General features: G+C 38.4%; 3 protein-coding genes across 5 annotated transcripts; 2 read left to right on the top strand and 1 right to left on the bottom strand.

Moving 5' to 3' along the window:
* Nucleotides 1-39: 39 nt before the first annotated feature.
* On the bottom strand, nucleotides 40-6,196 carry rnf41l (ring finger protein 41, like). Of its 3 annotated transcripts, none has more exons than XM_056763151.1 (7): nucleotides 6,141-6,196; nucleotides 4,638-4,852; nucleotides 3,378-3,584; nucleotides 3,160-3,299; nucleotides 2,038-2,200; nucleotides 1,827-1,947; nucleotides 40-624 (listed from the first exon to the last, which is right to left on the bottom strand). In XM_056763151.1, the coding sequence occupies exons 3-7, from the start codon at nucleotides 3,581-3,583 to the stop codon at nucleotides 388-390; spliced, it is 867 nt and encodes a 288-aa protein (XP_056619129.1). In that variant the 5' UTR covers nucleotide 3,584; nucleotides 4,638-4,852; nucleotides 6,141-6,196; the 3' UTR covers nucleotides 40-387. The 3 variants fall into 3 exon arrangements, with proteins under 3 accessions (XP_056619129.1, XP_056619130.1, XP_056619128.1); XM_056763152.1 differs by lacking the exon at nucleotides 6,141-6,196 and adding an exon at nucleotides 4,952-4,984; XM_056763150.1 differs by lacking the exon at nucleotides 6,141-6,196 and having other exon boundaries at nucleotides 4,638-5,232.
* A 50-nt stretch (nucleotides 6,197-6,246) lies between these two features.
* rad54b (RAD54 homolog B) lies at nucleotides 6,247-18,820 on the top strand. Its single transcript, XM_056763145.1, has 15 exons — nucleotides 6,247-6,335; nucleotides 6,590-6,751; nucleotides 6,978-7,188; nucleotides 13,628-13,759; nucleotides 13,868-14,155; nucleotides 14,229-14,391; nucleotides 14,477-14,702; nucleotides 14,861-15,068; nucleotides 15,226-15,365; nucleotides 16,046-16,342; nucleotides 16,477-16,625; nucleotides 16,718-16,979; nucleotides 17,747-17,813; nucleotides 18,130-18,330; nucleotides 18,498-18,820. The coding sequence occupies exons 2-15, from the start codon at nucleotides 6,593-6,595 to the stop codon at nucleotides 18,722-18,724; spliced, it is 2,730 nt and encodes a 909-aa protein (XP_056619123.1). The 5' UTR covers nucleotides 6,247-6,335; nucleotides 6,590-6,592; the 3' UTR covers nucleotides 18,725-18,820.
* Nucleotides 8,590-11,769, top strand: LOC130433328 (fibrinogen silencer-binding protein). Its single transcript, XM_056763146.1, has 2 exons — nucleotides 8,590-9,640; nucleotides 10,874-11,769. Exons 1-2 carry the CDS (start codon nucleotides 9,243-9,245, stop codon nucleotides 11,457-11,459), a joined length of 984 nt encoding a protein of 327 aa, XP_056619124.1. The 5' UTR covers nucleotides 8,590-9,242; the 3' UTR covers nucleotides 11,460-11,769.
* Nucleotides 18,821-19,792: the final 972 nt, after the last annotated feature.

Here is a 19,792-nt window from a genome sequence, read left to right as displayed (position 1 = left end):
GATATCAAAATCAACACAAAAACCTGTTGGAAAAAATATTTTAATATCAACCTTATGGAGAAAGAACACAGAATGCATTTTTTATTGTTCTTGAAAATGACAAGATGTCCTTTACAAATTCCACAAAACAAATCTAGTAAATGAAATGTAACATTCACTTTACTGCACAACTTATTTTGCCGAAAAACAAACTACCACCCTCATTTAAACCGGCATCTCTGTGCATGGCGTAATTCTTGGCGAAGGGGTATGTGGGACTATATTGACTGTCCAATGGCCAGAAATCCAACTTCCAATCAACAATATTCAAGTAATTGTTTGCTGGTTCAGGTGTGTTTAGAAAAATGTATCGTCCTTAATTATAGCAATGAGAAGCAGCCGATATCTTCAGATGACTGTCACCTCCCTATTCTTTCTCTTGATGCAGTCCAATGCTAGGCTGCGTGGGCCTTGCTTTTTAGGGCTCTCTGCAGGTTGCGAGGGTGTGGCTGGTCTAAGCCCCTCCTTCTTTAAAAGTTCTTGAAGCTCTGCCTTCTCAAGTTCTGCCCTCTCCAGGTCTTGTCTGCGTGCTCTCTCTGCACCCAGCAAAACACGGACATCTGACATCACACGGGACAGCTGGCCCTTTGCACAAACACAGACAAACATTTTTTACATATGGTAGACGATTTTATCCAAAGCATTTTACATTGTATTCAAGCTATATATACAGTTGTGCTCAAAAGTTTACACACCCCTTGCAGAATCCGGAAAAAGCTGAAACATTTGGAAATTTTGAAAATTAAGGTTTATTTTTTTATTTAGTCCTGCCCTGAGCAATTTGTTTCACTAAAGAAATGTTAACAAAGTTTACACTAAAGAATAATAACAGAATTTCTAAAAATAGCTCAGTGCAAAAGCTTAGACGCCCCTGATTCTTAATACTGTATGATGTTACCTAAACAATCAATGACAGTTTTAATGTTTAGTCATATCTTCTTAAGGGTTTCTTGTTTGTCATGAGTCATTAGACTGTCCACTGATCTTCAAAACAATCACCCGGATCCTCCACAATCTTTCCTTTCAGCATTTCTGGATATTTGAGTCATGTCCAGCATTAACTGTATGATGTTGAGATTCCTCTTTTTACATTTAGGACAATCAGGAGACTCATACACAACTATTACAATAGATAGAAACATTCAGTGCTGCCCACAAAGTCAACACCATTCATTTAAAGTCAGATGGGTGTAAACCTGTGAAAATGGTTTTGACGTAAATTGTTATTGTTTCATTTATGTATTTCATTTTTTTAATTTACTAATGTCCTTCAGAAGATTTAAAAATACTATATGTTTTTTCAGGAAATTATATTTTTTTTTACATCTAAACCATTTTCAGAGGTTTACATCTACCTGTCTTTAAATTAATGGTGTTGACTTTGTGGGCAGCACTGAATGTTTCTATCTATTGTAATAGTTGTGTATGAGTCTCTTGATTGTCCTCAACGTAAAAAGAGGAATCTCAACATCTGTATACTATAACACACTGGATGTATGTTATTTGGTAATAAAACCCCTAACATTTGCATTCGTAAGACTTCAGCTTTCCTGTAGCTCAGTGGTAAGAACATTGCGTTAACAACGCAAGGTTATGGGTTCGATCCCAGGGGATTGCAAATACCTATGTAAAATGTATAGGATAAAGCAATGTCAGTCGCTTTGGATAAAAGCGTCTGCCAAAATGCATAAATGTAATGTAAATGTAAGACAATCCTCTTCCAATTGAGCTACAGGAACACCTTTAAGAAAATAATCAAATACGAACATTCATTCCACATATCCTACCTTGAGCTCATCTACTTCACTCCTCAGCAAACTCTCTTTTTGCACCATGTGTCGTCTTTGGGAATCCAGACGAGATTCCATTTCATGTCTCACCTCCTCAACTTTGCAGTCCAACTCTGCCCTATAGCAAAACACAGACATGTTTACCCACTTATGGCCCAACATACAGTAACATCCATTATGTGTCCACTTTAGCAGTAGCCTGTGGTACCTGAGCATGTCCAGCTCAGCTCGTAACTCAGATACACAGTTGTGTTGGGCTTCCTCTGTGTTTAGGATTGTGTATCCACAGCCACTCGCGCAAACTCTGCTGCTGTACTCACACACACACAGGTGAGCTTCCAGAGAGCGACGAGACACCTGAACCGGGCAACCTAAACATCGGCATAGAGAAAATAACTACGATCATTGATAAAAAGTAAAGATGAAACAATGGCACACTGCAAACGTTCACATGCAAGAAATATGCAAGAAAATGTCACTTAAAGGTCTAACAATGCACACAGAGTTTACACAAAACACACAGACACAATGTACCTACCACAGCGATAACACAAGAACTCGCCACCTGTATATTTATATACATACATTTCCAGAATTAGCAAAAATATTTTATTTGGGCATATTTCAGTTAATTGGTGTCAGACAAGTCAGAAAGACTGAAAGGCTCAATTGTCCCTTGAGGTAAATGTTTTACATCATTGGCTGCCTGAGGGGGTCTCCCATTAATAATAAAATATGCGATTACTCAAGTAGGTAAGCACTCTACCTTGTGTTCACAATGCTCATCTGCTGTTACAACTGCATTTTTGAATTGTATGTGCCTGACCAAGGCTACACTGCACTGCATCTGCCACCTGTTACTGGTTACAAAAAGTATCCAAACCTAGGTTCAAAGGTCCAGTGTGTAGTTTTTGGAGGATCCTTTGATGGAAATGCAATATAATATACATAACAATGTCTTGAGAGGTGTATAAATACCTTACATAATGAAGCGTTATGTTTTTATTACCTTAGGATGAGCTATTTCTGTCTACATACACTGCCTGTCCCCTTGCATGAAATTCGCCATGTAGTACTACATTAGACCTAAACGGACAAACTGCTCTACCAAGTACATTTCGTAAATATTTGATCTCCTTTGCCAAAGGAGCAAAAACGTGATGATATCTTAATCTTAATGTCAGCCACCAGAGTGCTTCAAATGGAGGGGTGGAGTTAGCCGTTGGTTGCAATTTTATAACCTAACCACTAGATGTCGCTAAATTTCAAACACTGACCTTTCAATAATGTGGATGTAAAATGGTGTCTACACATTTGCATATTTGCATACCTGCATTACTGCAATTCAATAGAGCATAGTCACACTGTTCCTCATGTCTATGAACAGACTCAAGGGGGCATATGACTTCGCAACCTTGTGGCCGGAACATGCACCTCAACTGAAGCCTTGCTAAATCATTCCTCATGTATCTGTAACGCACAATACATTCAACTGTAAGAGAAGGCCTGTTGTTTAATATGTGCACGATTGTGCACGAAGTGTCATACCTGAATAATGGACGAAGGTGTGTGATGTCTAAAGGTAAGCGGTCCTCGGGACAGTTGTTATGGTGGATGAGCCATCCATGAATGCAGGAGCTACAGAAGGCATGTTCACATGGAGCCTGCAAAGGATCTTCTAACACGTCCCGACACACGCAACATAGCAGACCCTCATTCACGTAACCCACAAAGCGCTCCAGATCGTAACCCATCCTGGAGGGCACCCACATATAAGAAAACGCATTAAACAAACTAATACAAGTACGAGTTAGTTTCCAAAATTAGATAACACAATTTGTAATTTGTGTCAGTTAGCTTTTTTATTATAATTATGTCTTAAATCAAAACAAACAAACTGCAGTTTGAATGATATGAATCAGAATGCACTATAAAAAAACATGATTTTAGATTTTTTTTAAACGGAGATATCTCATTTTGGAAAAAAACTCTTAATATAAAGTTTTTCTATGTAATTTAAATAAAATGGAAGCAATACATTTTAAACCTATTCACATAGATTAATAAATATATTTATGGGTCAAAACCTAAAAAGGGTTTAAGCATAAAAACAATAAGTGTCATAATGCTCTAAATTATTGTTGTTCCACCCCAAATCCTAATTAGTTGTAATGTAAAATAAAATTAATTTGCAAATATCCTATAGCTTTTGCCCATTGGTCAATAGGAATTGTTTACTCATTAAAAGTACAGTAAAATGTAATATGCTCCATCATTCTTTTATATATTTTAATATGTACAAGTCAGAATAAGCATGTTGTTTAAATTTGTACATAAATATTGTGTTACACTGAATGACAATGTAACATTATTTGAACCAAATTGACATTTTATTCTCCGAAAACTTAGTTGAAACCAAACAGTAGAAATTGTACTTATATTTAATGTGCTTTCTATGGATATAAAATCATTTTTGAAAATGTATTTTGATCTTAACGTCTTTGACCCTCATATATTATAGGCATTAATATTATATTGTTAATTGTTAATCCTGTAAAATGTTTCAAAAGATTTTTAACACATCAATTATATTAAAAATGATATAATTTGTGTTTAAAATAACTGTATACAAAACAAAAATATATATTGAATATAAATGTTTAAAATAAAATAAAATAAATGAATAGAAATCAAATGTGAACTAAATGTAAATATGAATATTTTAGCTGCAACATGTAGACACTGATACACTACAAGCCTAGCACATACATTTAATTTAAAAAAACGAGACAAAGTTAAATTCTTTACCTGACAGAGTCTGTATGTCCCCCTCTCTCTTTCTCTCAGGTGTTGTTGATGAAGATGGTCACAGTTGTCATAGAAACAGCCAGGTGGCAGCCGTTGGACTGAAACATGAGTGGGTGGAGTTATGAGTCCTGAAATTCACCAGGGAGGGGATTCTGGGAGATGATGTCATCTTGCCATCTCTATTTGTGCTAAACTCAGAAAATAGTCACTTTAATCTGTTAAACAGAGAAAAGCAGGTGAAATTAAACTCATGTGACACCTTTAAAAGGAAATTTATAGCGAAGATAATTCAATGTGTTACAAATGTGCAATACACGTTTTGTGAGATCCTCTGGGTAACAAGACAACATCGTAGCTTCAGCACCTGGCAACCTCACACACAAATGCACACAGGTACAAAGGGGACCACACAGAAAAAAAAATGATCTGACTATATAAATATCCTTACACACACCACAACACACCCTAATATAAAATGCACACATTGCATTATGTTTTTGGATAGACAGATACACAAACAGCATCACTTTGATGATTTGAAATCTCATGTAAAGTCTTTGGCAACACTTCTCTAAAGCCTCTGTGCTATCCTAGAAACCAGTTCCAAACACAGTCACACTTCAACAAAAGATTGAGAGTCCATTCATGTATCCATAAGCGTGCATTACGATAAGATGTGTTCTTCCAAATGACACATAAAGTGCAAATCTGAATAACAGTAATGTCAAGCATTTTGTACTTGTGTTCTTTCCCACAAAAGCTTTCTCTTAAAAGCAACAGGTCACCTATGCAAATGTGTCTGCACCTGTCCAGCCACGTGAGCTGTCAAAACATCTTCTCAGTAGGGGGTCAACACGTGGCTTTATATTTTACACAAAGAAACTGCTTTGCTACGGAGATCTAGGTAAACCCTGCATGCCGCATCCACTGTCATTCATTTAGAGTCGAAAGCAAAATCATGAACATCTTTGTCTGTATTTGCACGTCTTAGTCTGTCACTTTCACTGTCTAAATGATCTCTGTTCTTCACGGCTGTGGTGGGATTAGACTGGATTACAACTCTGATTGGATTATTTCCTATACTGAAGCATCGTAGTTTCGCTATCAGACATGCAGCAGAATAAACACTAACATAAAATACACCTGTCACATACAAAAGTTACAACAACAGTTAATGTACCACGTGATAAATACATGGAGTGATGTAATGACATGCAATCATGACCACATGTGACATATTAATAAATCAAATAATAATTAAATGCATACAAATAATGGTAAGGATGTATGATTTGTTTGTCAACTGAATAATATACATTAAAAGTTGTAATATTGTAATGTCAAAGCTGTCATGGTGCAAATGCATTCTGGTCATGTTTGCTGTACATAAACATGACAAAAACTGCAAAAAGCAAGAGTCAAAAGGCGAAGTACTTGCCTGTTTGATAAGTGATGATTGACAGAAAGCAACTTTCACACGATTGCTGTATTTGGTTCATTCACCTTTTTGAAGACAACATTAACAGTGAGGTCTCTGACACTTCTGTTCTTGATTGTTGCTCCCACAAGCTCCTCCCTTCTTTTTTTTCAGTGACATTCTGACCAATCCGACAAGAGATACGTCACTTCCGCGTTAGGCTTGAGATTTTCGAGGGAGTTTTAGAAAACAAATTGACAGAAGAAGGTATTTCAAGCAAGGTAAAGTGTGCGCAATTAATATACTGGCTGTTTACGTAGCCTATATTATTTTAAGTCAAGAAGATTTTGAGATTCATTAAAAAGAATAAAAACGGAGAGGCTTGTATTCGGCTACCTTTATTAACTTCGGTTTGCCATCAGCTAAGTATAGCGGCAGACTCGCGAAATCAGATGTACATTAACTATGTGTTAACTATGTGGTTTTATAGGAACAATACTGTTTATCACATGTAACGTTTATCGTCTTCGCTTAGAGAATGCGCAGGTCTGGAGCTCCGAGTCAGCTCCGCGGCAATGCTACAAAGAAACCCCGGTTTATGCCTCCGGGTCCGGCGCAGAATGATGACTTATCGAGGGTTGTATTGGGACCGTCACCGCCATCAGCACCTGCTTTAGGGAATGTGCTGCTCAATAAGGTAAAGTGAAGAGGATGCCAATCAAGCATATTTCACAAATGTATCATGCATAATAATTTTACGTTTTAAGCTGTGTGTGTGTAATTACAATAGTTTAAGCATAATTAGAATAAAGCATGAGAATAACATAAACAATTAATTGTTAGACAAGTTATGGATTTATAAGACATTCTGCCAGCAATAGTCAATCGTATAATTGTTGTGTTTAATGGTTGCATCTGTACAGGTCCAGGTGTGTTTGAGTAGTGCAGATGCTCCAGCTGTGTCTAAAGCTCCAGCAGGCAGTAAGGCTTTAGCCAGAGTCTTGAGTGCTGTTCCTCAAGGGGAAAGTAAGGAAAACAGTAACAGGTGTTCATCGGACTTTTCTGAAACAAATCAATCAGACAAAGACAGCTGCCCAATACAGCCACACACTCAACCCAACTCTACGTCTACTGGTAAGAGCTGTCACTTTAGTATTTGGGCAATTCCGTGAAAATGTCAACCTACCCAGAAAAATGTATGTTTTTTACTATTGTAACAGCACAGATCTTAACACTTGGTGGTTCAAATACCCATGTGAGATCTCTCTTCAAATTCGTAAAGCATTTGTTTTATTTTTAGTGCATGGTTTTTCATATTCAGGTAAGAGCCATTTTCAGGATTAAAATAAAGCACTATTTTATGTTCTATAAAGAGGAATCCCTTCTCCGTTAAATGGGTATCATTGCTTCAGGATTGTGCATTTTTATTTCACAGAAATCCTACGAAGTTTGTCATCTCCCAAAAACCGCATCCTTTTTTTTTCTCATATCCATAACGCATTATTTCCCATTTTTAAAACAGAAAATTTGTTAGACTCTATCAACAAGGCTTTAGTAAATATAAACAGATGGTTCAACATATTCGTAACAAATGCATTCTGTGAGCATTTTTATGTCACGTCCATAACATTGGAATTAACCATATGTGTTAATTCCAATGTGTTAATTTGTGTCTCTTTATTATAAATAAAATACAACCATCAGCTGTTGATTATGCAATTGAAAAGAGTATTGTTTGTCATTTAATTGCAAGATAAATTTAGTTAAACTGCATATTCTGCATTGCTTTGTTTTCTGATACACATATGGGGTCTGTACCCATTTTTTGCAGAAACTCGAATGTCCAAGTATGATTTAACCCTGTGGCTGGTCAATACTTATCCATGTACAAATATTACAAATCACTCAAATATGTCAAAATATATGTCACTATAAACAGATATATGAACAATTCTGTTATCCATGGCAAAGATCAATGTCAGAGACTAATTAGTAAACAATATTAAGGGTTTAACCTCACACGGAAGTACGCAAAAAAACAAGATCGATATAAATGCAGACTGCGAGTTGCTGACTGGAAACCATACTCACATTGACATAATTCTGACATAATAAGGGTGTAATTCGTGTAAATAAACGCAGTTACAATTCTTACAAAAGTATTGTTACAGCCCCAGCAATATAATATTTGTATGGGTTAATAAAGCCTTCCGAACCTTTTCGCGGTAACCATAGAAATAACTTCTGTATATACTGTATAAACGCGTCTTGTGTTTCATTGCTGTCAAGTGGTTGACCGTTTACAAAGCATCATGTTTATATAATATACTACAACTTAAAAACTTTTAGATGGAATTTTAATGATTATAAACCACTTTAAACCAATCAAACTACTTTAAATCACAAAAATGTTCCGCCAGAGGTCAGGTTAAACACAAGGTAATATCCCCTCCCATAACTTCGGCTTTAAGTGAAACTAACCAATCAGCGGACGCGCTCCGCATGATTGACACGCGGCTGTGTCTGCTCGTGATACTGCACAGTGTGATCCGCGCACAGCTCTCCTCTCATCCAGGCTGCGTGTGTGTCACAGCAACTGGTGTCTGAAACCCACTTTCTTTCTTTGTATATAACTGTTACGCAAAAAATGCGAGCGCTGCTTTGGCGTGAACACAATAATAAGTGTCATTGAATGTTTCCCTTGGCGACGCAGCAGTCTCGCGCTTTGCGTTCACGCGTCCAAAAGATGCGCGTTTACAAAACTTTTAAAAACACACATTAATTCCCTCACGATAAAAATCGAAACGCACACCGGCTTTCAAAGACATAACAGATCTCAGCTGTGTTTCCAGTCTAATGTAGTCGGGATTGTTATGTAGGTCAGGCCAGGCTTAAGCAGCTTTACTGAACCTGCGTCAGCTTAAGCTAAAAGGAATTCCAGCAAAGCCCTCCCCGGGTAGGCGTGGGCCTAATCGAGGCTGGCCTAGTTAAGCCTGATTTTTTTTCTAACGTCCCTGTATGCTTAGGAGCCAGTTTGTGCATGTGTGTGTTGTTTAACCGAGGCAAGCAGAGCAGCAGCCCGCTCGCACAAGTGAGTGTCTTCCAGAATAAGACAGATTCATAACACAGGGGAAAAGAAGGAGAAGAGGAGACCGAGTGTAGAGCACTGAGACCAGCCTAACAGCAAGATGTCTACCATATTCATGACAAACAACATGGTTGGCAAAGCTCGCTCCTCCAACTTCACCCTGTCTGAGAAACTGGATCTTCTGCGTCTGGTCCAGCCACACATACATATTTTGGAGGAGCACACCAACAAGCACGCGGTGATCGTGGATAAGAACCGATGCTGGGACAATATAGCGGAGCGCTATAACAATTTGGGGGGCGAAAGACCCCCAAGAACGGCTCAAGGCCTTCGCACTCTCTATAAACGACTTAAAGAAAGTGCCAAACAGGAAGTTCTTCAGCGAAGCCACGCCCAGCCTGAGTACAGGGGCAGCATCTCAGAGCCAACCAAACGCATCCTAGAAATGATTCCGCAACTGTTTCATGTGGGGGATAAAGAGCAGAGTGCACTCCACAGGTGAGAAAGAGCAAACACATGTTTCCTACCACATGCACATGCTTATATTTATAGGCAAAACTGAAAGATCATAAGGTGATTTTCTTAGAAAATAAAATAGACATTTTAAAAACCTACATTCTGTACAGACACAGTATGTCTTTGCATAAACACGCAAACAGTCTCAACACGCCTTTGCAAATTCTTCCAGGCATCATTGAGACGTTATTGGTTATTACATGTTAATAATAGCTTCTGTTAATAACCGAACAGAATTGTTTTGAGGTTTTCAGCGAGAGGCTGAGCCCATTAGAGGTCAGCAGGTTTTCTAGACAGACATGTAAACATCTCCTTCAGCAGTTTAATTTACCGTTTCTATTGTCTGTGATCAAAACAGACGCACACACCCACACTAGTCCTTTCAATGTGTGTTCTCCTGCGCCAGAGTTAAGCTGCAGTATTGAGAGGATTTGGATGTCATTAACTGCATTTCCGATGCCGTGCTAATGCCAGGCTTGCCGGAGTAGTTAACAGAGTAGTCAACTCAATATCAGCCTCGGGTCTAAAATCAGGTCTTGTGGTCTTTCTTTGTCACTTATAACCTTGAGTCAAATCTAGCAAAGAGCTATTGAGGTGGATAGTCTCATTCATCTAGTTGAATGGGTAAATGTAGTTTTGTGGCAATACCATTGTACATCGGTATTGGGTGGTAAAAGCATGCTAATCTGATTTATACTATACTACTTAAATTCAAATACCATTGTGGAAATGTTTAAGAAGCTTGAATATTAATGTTCAAGGGTACCCTTAACATTCATATATTGGTATATGAATTTCAGTGCCATGGTATAAATCAGATTAATAAAATGAAAATTTCTTACATCATTTATTCACCCTCATGGCGCTCCAAACCTGTATGGCTTACTTTCTTCTGGAGAACACAAAAGAATATATTTTGATAACCAGACAACATTGACTTCCATTATATGGCACCAAACCTTTGAAATATTTTTCAGAATATCTTCTGTTGTGTTCCACAGATGTAAGAGTCCATTACAGGTTCAACAACATGAGTGTAAATAAATGGTGGTGGTGTTTATTTTTGTGGGATGTTTTTGGGTAAACTATCTGTTTTTACATTGGTTTACTACCTGATACCACCACTGTACAGTAGCATGGTAAATTAATTTTATCTTAACTTTTCTTTATCAATTATTTATGTATTGACATCACATGTATATGTTTCTATGCTAGGCTTCAGTTCAAGAGGAGTTCTCCCGTAATAGATCAGCCAGGCAGCAGTCTCTCCATCCCAGTGTTATCAGGATATCCACTTGTGGCTGCTGTGAGGGTGGAGTCAGAAGATGTGAAGCCGCCTCCCGAAATCCAGCTGATTTCGTCACACGGTTCACCCGGTACTGACGCCACCCCGAGCAGTCAGACCCACCACGGACAGAACGAGAGAGAAAGCGAGGTGTTTGAAGAAGATGATGACGAGGAGGAGGAAATAGTCTCCCACGTGTACGCGGGCTCCATCTCTCCATGCCCCTCCTCTGTACACTTACCGCCCTCACCGTTAGCACCCGCCCAGAGGAGGAGCCTGTATCAACAGGACAGGGTAGCCTTCAAAAACCCTGTTTATGAAGCTGAAATGTTGCAGATGATGCGAGAGGAGCACAAGCTGCTTCTGGCCAATCACAGAAAACTAGGCCTGTATCTGGAGGAGAAGAGGGAGGGCATTAAAAGAAAGCAACAGTTGGAGGAGGAGCTTCTCAGGTCAAAGGTTAAAGTAGAGAAATTGAGGGCCGCCAGACTTCGTCACGGGCTGCCGCTGTTGTGACATACAGTAATGTGTCTAAAAATGTCGCATAAAGGGAACTTCAACATATTTTGTCGTTTTATCTGGTCATGTGCTGTACGGTTGGACTTGTGAATGTACAATCGTCAGACTTGTTTGTACAGTTCTTTCTTGTTTGTACAGGTTTATTTTTTAATCACATTTTTACAACAATCGCTCTTATGTCTGAAGCGGGAATAAATGTTATTGTGTGTGAATGTGTCTGGACAAGAATGTTTTGTATGTCAACCCTAATAAAATTGTCAGTGCTTTAATCTCAGTGTATTGAGCATATATGTGTTATTATTTTTTTTGTCCCACATTTATAACACTGATATTAAAGGGATAATTCACTCAAAATACAATGTCTGTCATCATTTAATCACTTTCAAGTTGTTCAAAACCTGATTGAGACTTTCTTCAGTGGAACACAAAAGAAGATATTTTGAGAAATGTCTTGGTGGTTGTGTGTCTATTCTGAGGAAGTCATGTTGTTTGGTTACCATCATTTTTGTGTTTTGCAGAAGTATATCATATAGGTTTAAAAAGAAACGTGGGTGAGTAAATATTGAACAAATTTAAATTTTGGGGTGAAATATCACGTTAACATTTGTGCTCTGCCAAGAAGTGTTCATGTTGACTTTGTTGATAAAAGGGGTGGTTTCCTGGACAGGGTTTAGAAAAAAAAACAGGAGCAATCCTTGGCTAGATTAGAACATATAAGTACCTTGGAAAAACATTGTTATGCATCTTGAGACAAAACAGTTGGTCTTATGTATTTTAAGGTATTCAGTGCAAGTTCAGTTAAGACCACTCAAACATGCATTATTGTCTGGGGCTAGGCTTAAGCCATGACTGGGACACCGCCCTACAGTGTCATATTTATTTTTGGCCGCACCAGTATGTTTAGGAACAAAGACACAGAGGGGCGGTTTCCCTTACAGTGATTAGAATGATCCAGGACTAGGTCTTAGTTAAATTATTACATTTCAGTTAAACAAACAGGTATTGCATAAAAGCGTTACTGACAAAAAATAAACTGATATATTTTAAGATCTCGCAGTGCAAGCTGTTTACATTTCAGACAGCTCTAACGTTTATTTTAGTCTAGGACTAGTCTTAAAGAGGTCGTATGACACGGCTATAACAAATTTAATGTTTGTTTTATATGTTATGCAATGTGTATACACGATTCAGAGGTTCAAAAATGCTTTGTTGTCCACATACCGTGAATGTTTGTATCTCCTCTTTGCCTCCCCTTCTGAAACACTCATCGCTCTGAAAAGAGAGGTGTGCTTTGATTGGCCAGTTAACCAGTGCGTAGTGATTGGTCAAATACTGCAATAGTGTGATGGAAATGTAACGCCTCTTACCATATTTGGTACATCTTTTCAAAATTCGCAATAACAGGACGAAAGACTAATGCGAAATCGGTGCTTTTCCATCAAGTTCCTAGAGGTATTGGTAACGTGGTATTGGTAACTACATTACATTACATTCAAAAATGTCATGTATATAAAAAAAAGATCTGGAAACCAGAAAGACACAATCAACGGTAACAGCCACTTTGTTTCGTTGGTTTAATGTTTGCTACGCCTAAATTTATTCAGCAAATGCGTTCCCATCTCCTACTATTCGCAATAACTGTTTTTTGCAAAAAATAAAAGCCAACCCAAGTATCCTTTTTTGCGAAGAAAAGGCTTTTGAAGCAAAGCTTCACAATGTTCTTAAATCCAGGGTGATGGAAACACGGATATTGACCACCATAGTAGGAAAAATTGCTTTATACATTTATTTGCTCTGTTGATCACAAAACAAGATATATTTAAGAATGTAGGACAGCAAACAGTTCTGGGGCACTTTTGACTGCCATTGTCATTTTTCTGATTATGGTAATAATTAGTCTCGTAGAACTGTTTGGTTACAAGCATTCTTGTAAATATCTTTCTATGTTCATGAGAAGAACAAAGAAATGTATACAGATTTGGAACAATTCGAGAGTGAACAAATGATGACAGAATTTTAAAGTGAACTGTCCCTTTAAGCCTTGAATGGGAAACCGCCCCATAGGTAATAACAATGTAGACATTTAATTATAAAATGCTGTGTCTGATTAATAGGCTATGCTGTGTTTTAAAGCTCATTCATGTTTTGTTTTGTTTTTTTCCAAGCACGCTACTACAGTGTAATGTGGTGCAAGGCATCATCAAGAAAGCACAAGCGCTGGGAAGGTGACGCTGTGCTGGTCGCCAAGGGGCGGAGTGTTGAGCTCAAAGACATGGAGGGGCGGGACATTGGACGAGGTTAGTCTATCACAGCACATACTGGCAATTCGATTACTAAAACTATTGGTTGCTGTATAGTATTGTGAAGAAATGTATATCTATGTTTAAATTATATTTGTTTGTTAGGATCAGGCTATAAAGCCTCTGAGCTGGAGAGTCTGTGTGAGGGTCAGACTCTTATGGTGGGAGGGAAGCAAATTGAGGTAATGGGGGTAATTTCCAATGAGGACTACGCCAAGGGCCGATGTTTTAAAGACGCTTCCGTTGAGACTCCAGCAGAGACAGTGGTGAAGGCTGCTGTATATCGACCGCTGGCCAAATCCTTTACGAGGCCAGCGTTTAAGGGAGGAGCGATACAAGATTCCCATCCTGAGGGAGCCCCCTGTAAACCCAGACATGACCCCAATGCAGCAGGTATAGCACACGTTTAACCTCATATAATTTACAAGATCTTATGATACACAACTCATTCTTTACACATTCTTAGGAGCTCTTGTGATGCCACGGCCATCAACCGATCACCAGTGGGTACATAATAAATCTGGATCTTCATTGGTGGATGTGGTCGTGGACCCTCACCTGACCAATAATCTTCGGCCACATCAGAGAGAGGGCGTGGTCTTTCTTTATGAATGCTTAGTGGGAATGAGGTAAAAAAAGACACATTTTGTAAAAAAAAAAAAATCAGTTTTTGTTTGTCATGCATGTTTCTGCACATGTCTGTGTTTGTTACAGGTTGGCTGGTCGCTGTGGGGCTATTCTTGCAGATGAGATGGGGCTTGGGAAGACCCTGCAGTGTGTCTGCGTGCTGTGGACACTATTAAGACAGGGTCCCTACGGTGGACGGCCTGTGCTTAAAAGAGCGCTTGTGGTGTGTCCTGGGAGCTTGGTCAAGAACTGGGCCGCTGAGTTTAACAAGTGGCTTGGGAGAGAGAGGATCAGTGTTTACACGGTGGACCAGGTGTGTAGATGACAGCGCAGTTTTAATTTAGTTTATTTCAGTTCTTGAAAGAGAAAGCCTGTGATTCCATGTAATGACTTTGATGGTATTGTGAGATGAATGCTAACTTTTATAATTGTAAGGTATTTAAAATCACAAAGTGTGTGTTGTTCATGTAGGATCACCGTGTGGAGGATTTCGTGTCGTCCCCTCTTTGCTCTGTCATGGTGATCAGTTATGAGATGTTGCTGCGCTCGGTGGACAGATTGAAAGAGTTGGACTTTGGAGTGCTCGTCTGTGATGAAGGTCATCGACTCAAAAACAGCAACATCAAAACATCCGGCGCACTCACTGCTCTTTCCTGTGAACGCCGTCTTATATTAACAGGTTTATTTCATTTGACCTATTATATATATATATATACACAAGCACACACCTTTGATAAAAATTTAAATTGTTTAAGAATTGTAGAAATGAGTTGACAACTATAAAGATTATAATAGCTAACATAATAACATAACATGATTTGTTTGGCATTTTTAAGGGACTCCAGTGCAGAATGACCTGCAGGAGTTTTATTCCATCATAGATTTTGTAAATCCAGGAATTCTGGGAACATCTGCAGGCTACAGGAAGATTTATGAAGAGCCAATTTTAAGATCTCGCCAGCCCACCTGCACGGAGGTATAGCAGATGCTCACAATGACCCAAAAAAAGATTAGATCTCCTTAATATGTCAATAATATCTCCTAGACTTTAATGCGATTAAATAGAGAGCAAACGGTAAGTTTTGCTTAAACTCACCCAATGCGAGTCAATGGGGGCCATCTTCTTTTATCTTCTTTTGTGAATTTCAGAAACAATTTAGGTCTGAATTGACAAGAGGATGACTACTTGATGACAGAATGTTCATTTTTGGTGAACTGTCCCTTTAAGGCTCATCTGTGTGTCAGATATTTCTCCTGTGAAAAGAGCCAGAAATCTCACAAATGTGTCCAGTTTTAAAAGATCTTAACCGTGTCACAAACTGAGCTCAAATTTGCCAACTCTGCTGTCAAAAGTCAATATTATTGAAAATAATAACCCAAATCCATATTTCATTACCTCTACAATCTACATTCATTTTACACCTCCACACTCCTCATGTATTTTAAAAATTGTCTCACAATTGTGTTTCATTTAAATATCAACTTAGTCTAAGAAATCCAGCTTCTCCGCCAAGCTATGAAAGAGCAACCTCAGAGTAATAAAACTTGGGCTCACGCAGGTGTGATTTTTGTCTATCATAAATTGGTGAACGGAACCGAAAATGGGATCTTTCTGTGGATCCACTATTTTGTATCTTGTCACTTTGTGTGTCACAGGAGGAAAGGTCTATTGGAGAGGAGCGTGCCGCTGAGCTCTTCCGTCTTACAGGCGTGTTTACCTTGCGACGGACACAGGAGATCATTAATAAGTACTTGTCGGAGCGAATCGAGTGGACTGTCTTTTGCAAACCCACTGAGCTGCAGCTGCGTCTTTATGGAGTCCTTTTGGCCACACTTCCCATCAAAGCCTCTCTCTCCAGCGGCGGCACACACGCACACAGCCCACACCTCGCTTGCATCAATGCTCTGAAGAAACTCTGCAATCACCCCGGGCTGCTCTATAACACTCTACAGGTGCGCATCACTGAACGCTGTCTGCACCGCTTGCATATTTGGATTGTGCAGTATGCCTCAGGCAGATGAATAGGCAATGTTATCTTGTTCTTTATCTGAGTTTTGCTGCTTTATAATTTCACCATTTTCTACAGGAAAAAATGTCTGAGATGTTTGAGGATGGAGTGATGGAGCTCTTCCCTCAGGGCTACTCCACTGGTGCCTTCAGTACCGCTGACTCTGGAAAGCTTCTGGTGCTAACAGACCTGCTGTCTGCAATACAACAAGTCAACAACAAAGACAGGTACATGAACACTACGGTTAAACATTAATAGATTAAAAACAGGCTTATTGTTTAGATAACAACTACATTTTAATTGGTCTATCTCTCTCTAGGGTTGTTTTGGTCTCCAACTATACACAAACGCTCGATTTGCTGCAGAATGTCAGCGATCACATTGGTTATAAATGGTGTCGGCTTGATGGTCAGACCCCTGTTGCCCAGCGACAACGAATTGTTGATTCTTTCAACAGCCCGCACTCCTCCAACTTCCTGTTGCTACTCAGCTCTAAAGCTGGAGGGGTGGGGCTTAACCTCATTGGTGCATCCCATCTTGTTTTATATGATATAGACTGGAACCCAGCCAATGACATACAGGTCAGTGCACATAATGGTTTTCTATGTAACATTTAGCCATGTCCAATGACAGCACAGTATTCCTAAATGTCTCATTTAAAAGGAACCTTGGGTATAGAGAGCTGAATGGCTTAATATATTAACAATGGCATTGACTTTATAAATGTGAAATTCAAACTGTCACAGTATTCATGAACTTGGAAAAAATATTTTTGTGTCAAATGGTTGCAACTTAAACCCGTTCTCTTAACGTCTAAGGAAAGCACATTCGTTTTATTACACCAATAAAATACACCAAATAGCGTCTTTTTTCTTTCTGTATTATTTTAGCATAATTAATATATTTTATTTTTATCCTACCTTATATTTACTGAAGAACTGATTAGTGTGTCGGTGTGTAGTTGTGTTCAACCATTTTCGTCATCGAAAGAGAACATGGCAGCCTCCTTAGTCTAAAAAGAGTATTACCATTTTGTTTTTAAAGAAATGAAAATATTTGACGTGTTTCTAATGACAAATGCTGGAACTGTAAGGCTATTACAATGTATTGAGGCCATACATCTCTCTATACCCTGAGTTTCCTTTAATGGTGGCCACTAGATGGCAGTGAGCACAAAGAGATCCTTCAGGCCTCCCTTAGTATGTGTTTCTACTTCTTAAGTGCTCTGTATCATTTAACTGCATTAATGATCAGTGATCACTCATTTTGATCTTACATAGTTTTAAAGTCACAATGAATGTTTTATTAGACTTAAATCATCTTGTATTTATCGATATTGATGTCTTAGGCTATGGCACGAGTGTGGCGCGACGGACAGAAGAAAATAGTTCACATCTACAGGTTACTTACAACAGGTAATCATGAGATCTCTAAACAGCGCAGGAAATGTGACAAACTAACTCTTTAGCCCCTTTGTTAATACATAAATGTAGCTGTTAATTATAACTGCACAACTTCAAGCATGACTCGACTAAAAAACATCTAACAGTCTTTCATGAATCATGACACACAATGTGTTTCTCTTCTTTTCGACCGATAGTCTGGATGTTATGACACATCCCATGATGAATCACACTTTTTATTATTGAAAGGCTTTCGGTGTGATGATTTATTGTTGGATAAAGTATATTAGTTAATAGAGTTTTGCAGACGTGCACTTTTCTCTTGTAGGTTCCATTGAAGAGAAGATTTATCAGAGGCAGGTGAGTAAACAGGGACTTTCTGGGACAGTTGTGGACTTGACCAAAAAGGGTGAGCATATTAGCTTTTCTGCGGAAGAGATGCGGGATCTTTTCACCTTTGACTCGAATACCTCCTGCCTCACTCATGACCTACTGGACTGCCAGTGTTCTGGAGATGGAAACACACCAGGTAAAACAAAAATGCAAACATACATGTTGAAAACAGTCTCAAGTGGCTATATAATTGTTACCTATGCATACATAATTTTATAAAAAATCAACTATAAATTATATTACATTTTTGCTTATTTTTTTATGTTCATTTAATGTTTGCGTTATTTTTTGTGTTTTTACCAGGTGTTGTGAAGGAGGTGAGTGAGGAGACAGGAAGGGCATGTCAGCTCGGTCGCCATGCCAACAGTGCAGCAGCATCTCCACAACGTGTCAGCATGTCTGAGCTTATGCAATGGAGGCATTTTGCAGGAACCATCCAATCATATGAGGACATTTACTTAAATCGTGCTTGTAACCACATTACATATGCCTTTCAGAGTACCACTTCAAAATCCCAACCCACTGTATAATTGCCCTTATTTATCAAAAAAAAAACTTCTCTCAGTTTTGTGTAAATATCTCATGTGAAATTTGATCTGATAATAAATCTTTACATTTCATCTGTTTACATGTATTTTGGTGAGTGAGTGGTTGTGTCCATTAGGGAACACATAGATCAGCTCCATCTGGTGGACTGTATCAGAGCTGTAGACGGAAAAAGAATATCAAGGTTACAAAAACAATTATTCAGGTTGTTTTATTTACTATTTATAGGTATTTTCATGTATTTATCCTTGCTGTTGGATGACTTTGTCACTCCTGATGTTTGACTTTGTTGAAATTCAACAGACACTGGACTGGAATGGACACAATACATTGCCGATTCTGGATTTACTTTTTTGAAATAGCTCTGGGTCTGGTTAATTTTGCCTCCGAACCTAGTTTTCACAAATAATTTATCTCAATTATATGTATTATGTGTTTCTTTTTAAGTGAGTAGTTTTGTTCCTGAAAGCCACTTCAACTGAGTCGCAATATTATAAGACGTCAGTGTTCACTATATGTTATATTCATTAATAATTATGATAAAATGTGTAATAACAGATGCAAGTTGAATGTGCCTCATCCATTCAGATTGAAAGTGCTGATCTATCCATTTTATAACAGAGGAGGACATATGAACCTTTGCTTAAGTTATTTTCCCATTTAGCAATTTTGTACAGTTCTGTATTTCCCATACACAATACGACAGCCTTTGATGATGATCGTGGTTGGACAGATGGATCATATAATGCAGTGACTAGACAAATAATACCAGCATTAGTGACACAGAAACACTGACTACTGGGAATCAAAACTAACAAAAGCACAAAGAGAATCAGCAGGAAATCAGCTCGCCAGCTGTATGACTCATGAACATCAAACCTGGTGCCGATTTCTCGCTGTTCTTATTAGTTTTTAAATGAGTGTATAATTAATCATAAATCTGTCATATAACAAGTGAGTCAGAGATGTCTTCTTTCTTTGTGCGATGTGTCTTTTGTGGATAGTTTGAGTAATGGAGAAGGTGTCACATGCTTGTGTGTGTGAGCAGCCTC

The sequence above is a fragment of the Triplophysa dalaica genome, chromosome 12 (genome assembly GCF_015846415.1).
Source record: "Triplophysa dalaica isolate WHDGS20190420 chromosome 12, ASM1584641v1, whole genome shotgun sequence".
NCBI lineage: Eukaryota > Metazoa > Chordata > Actinopteri > Cypriniformes > Nemacheilidae > Triplophysa > Triplophysa dalaica.
Note: the sequence above shows the minus strand (reverse complement) of the source record. Positions and strands in the feature narration are given on the sequence as shown.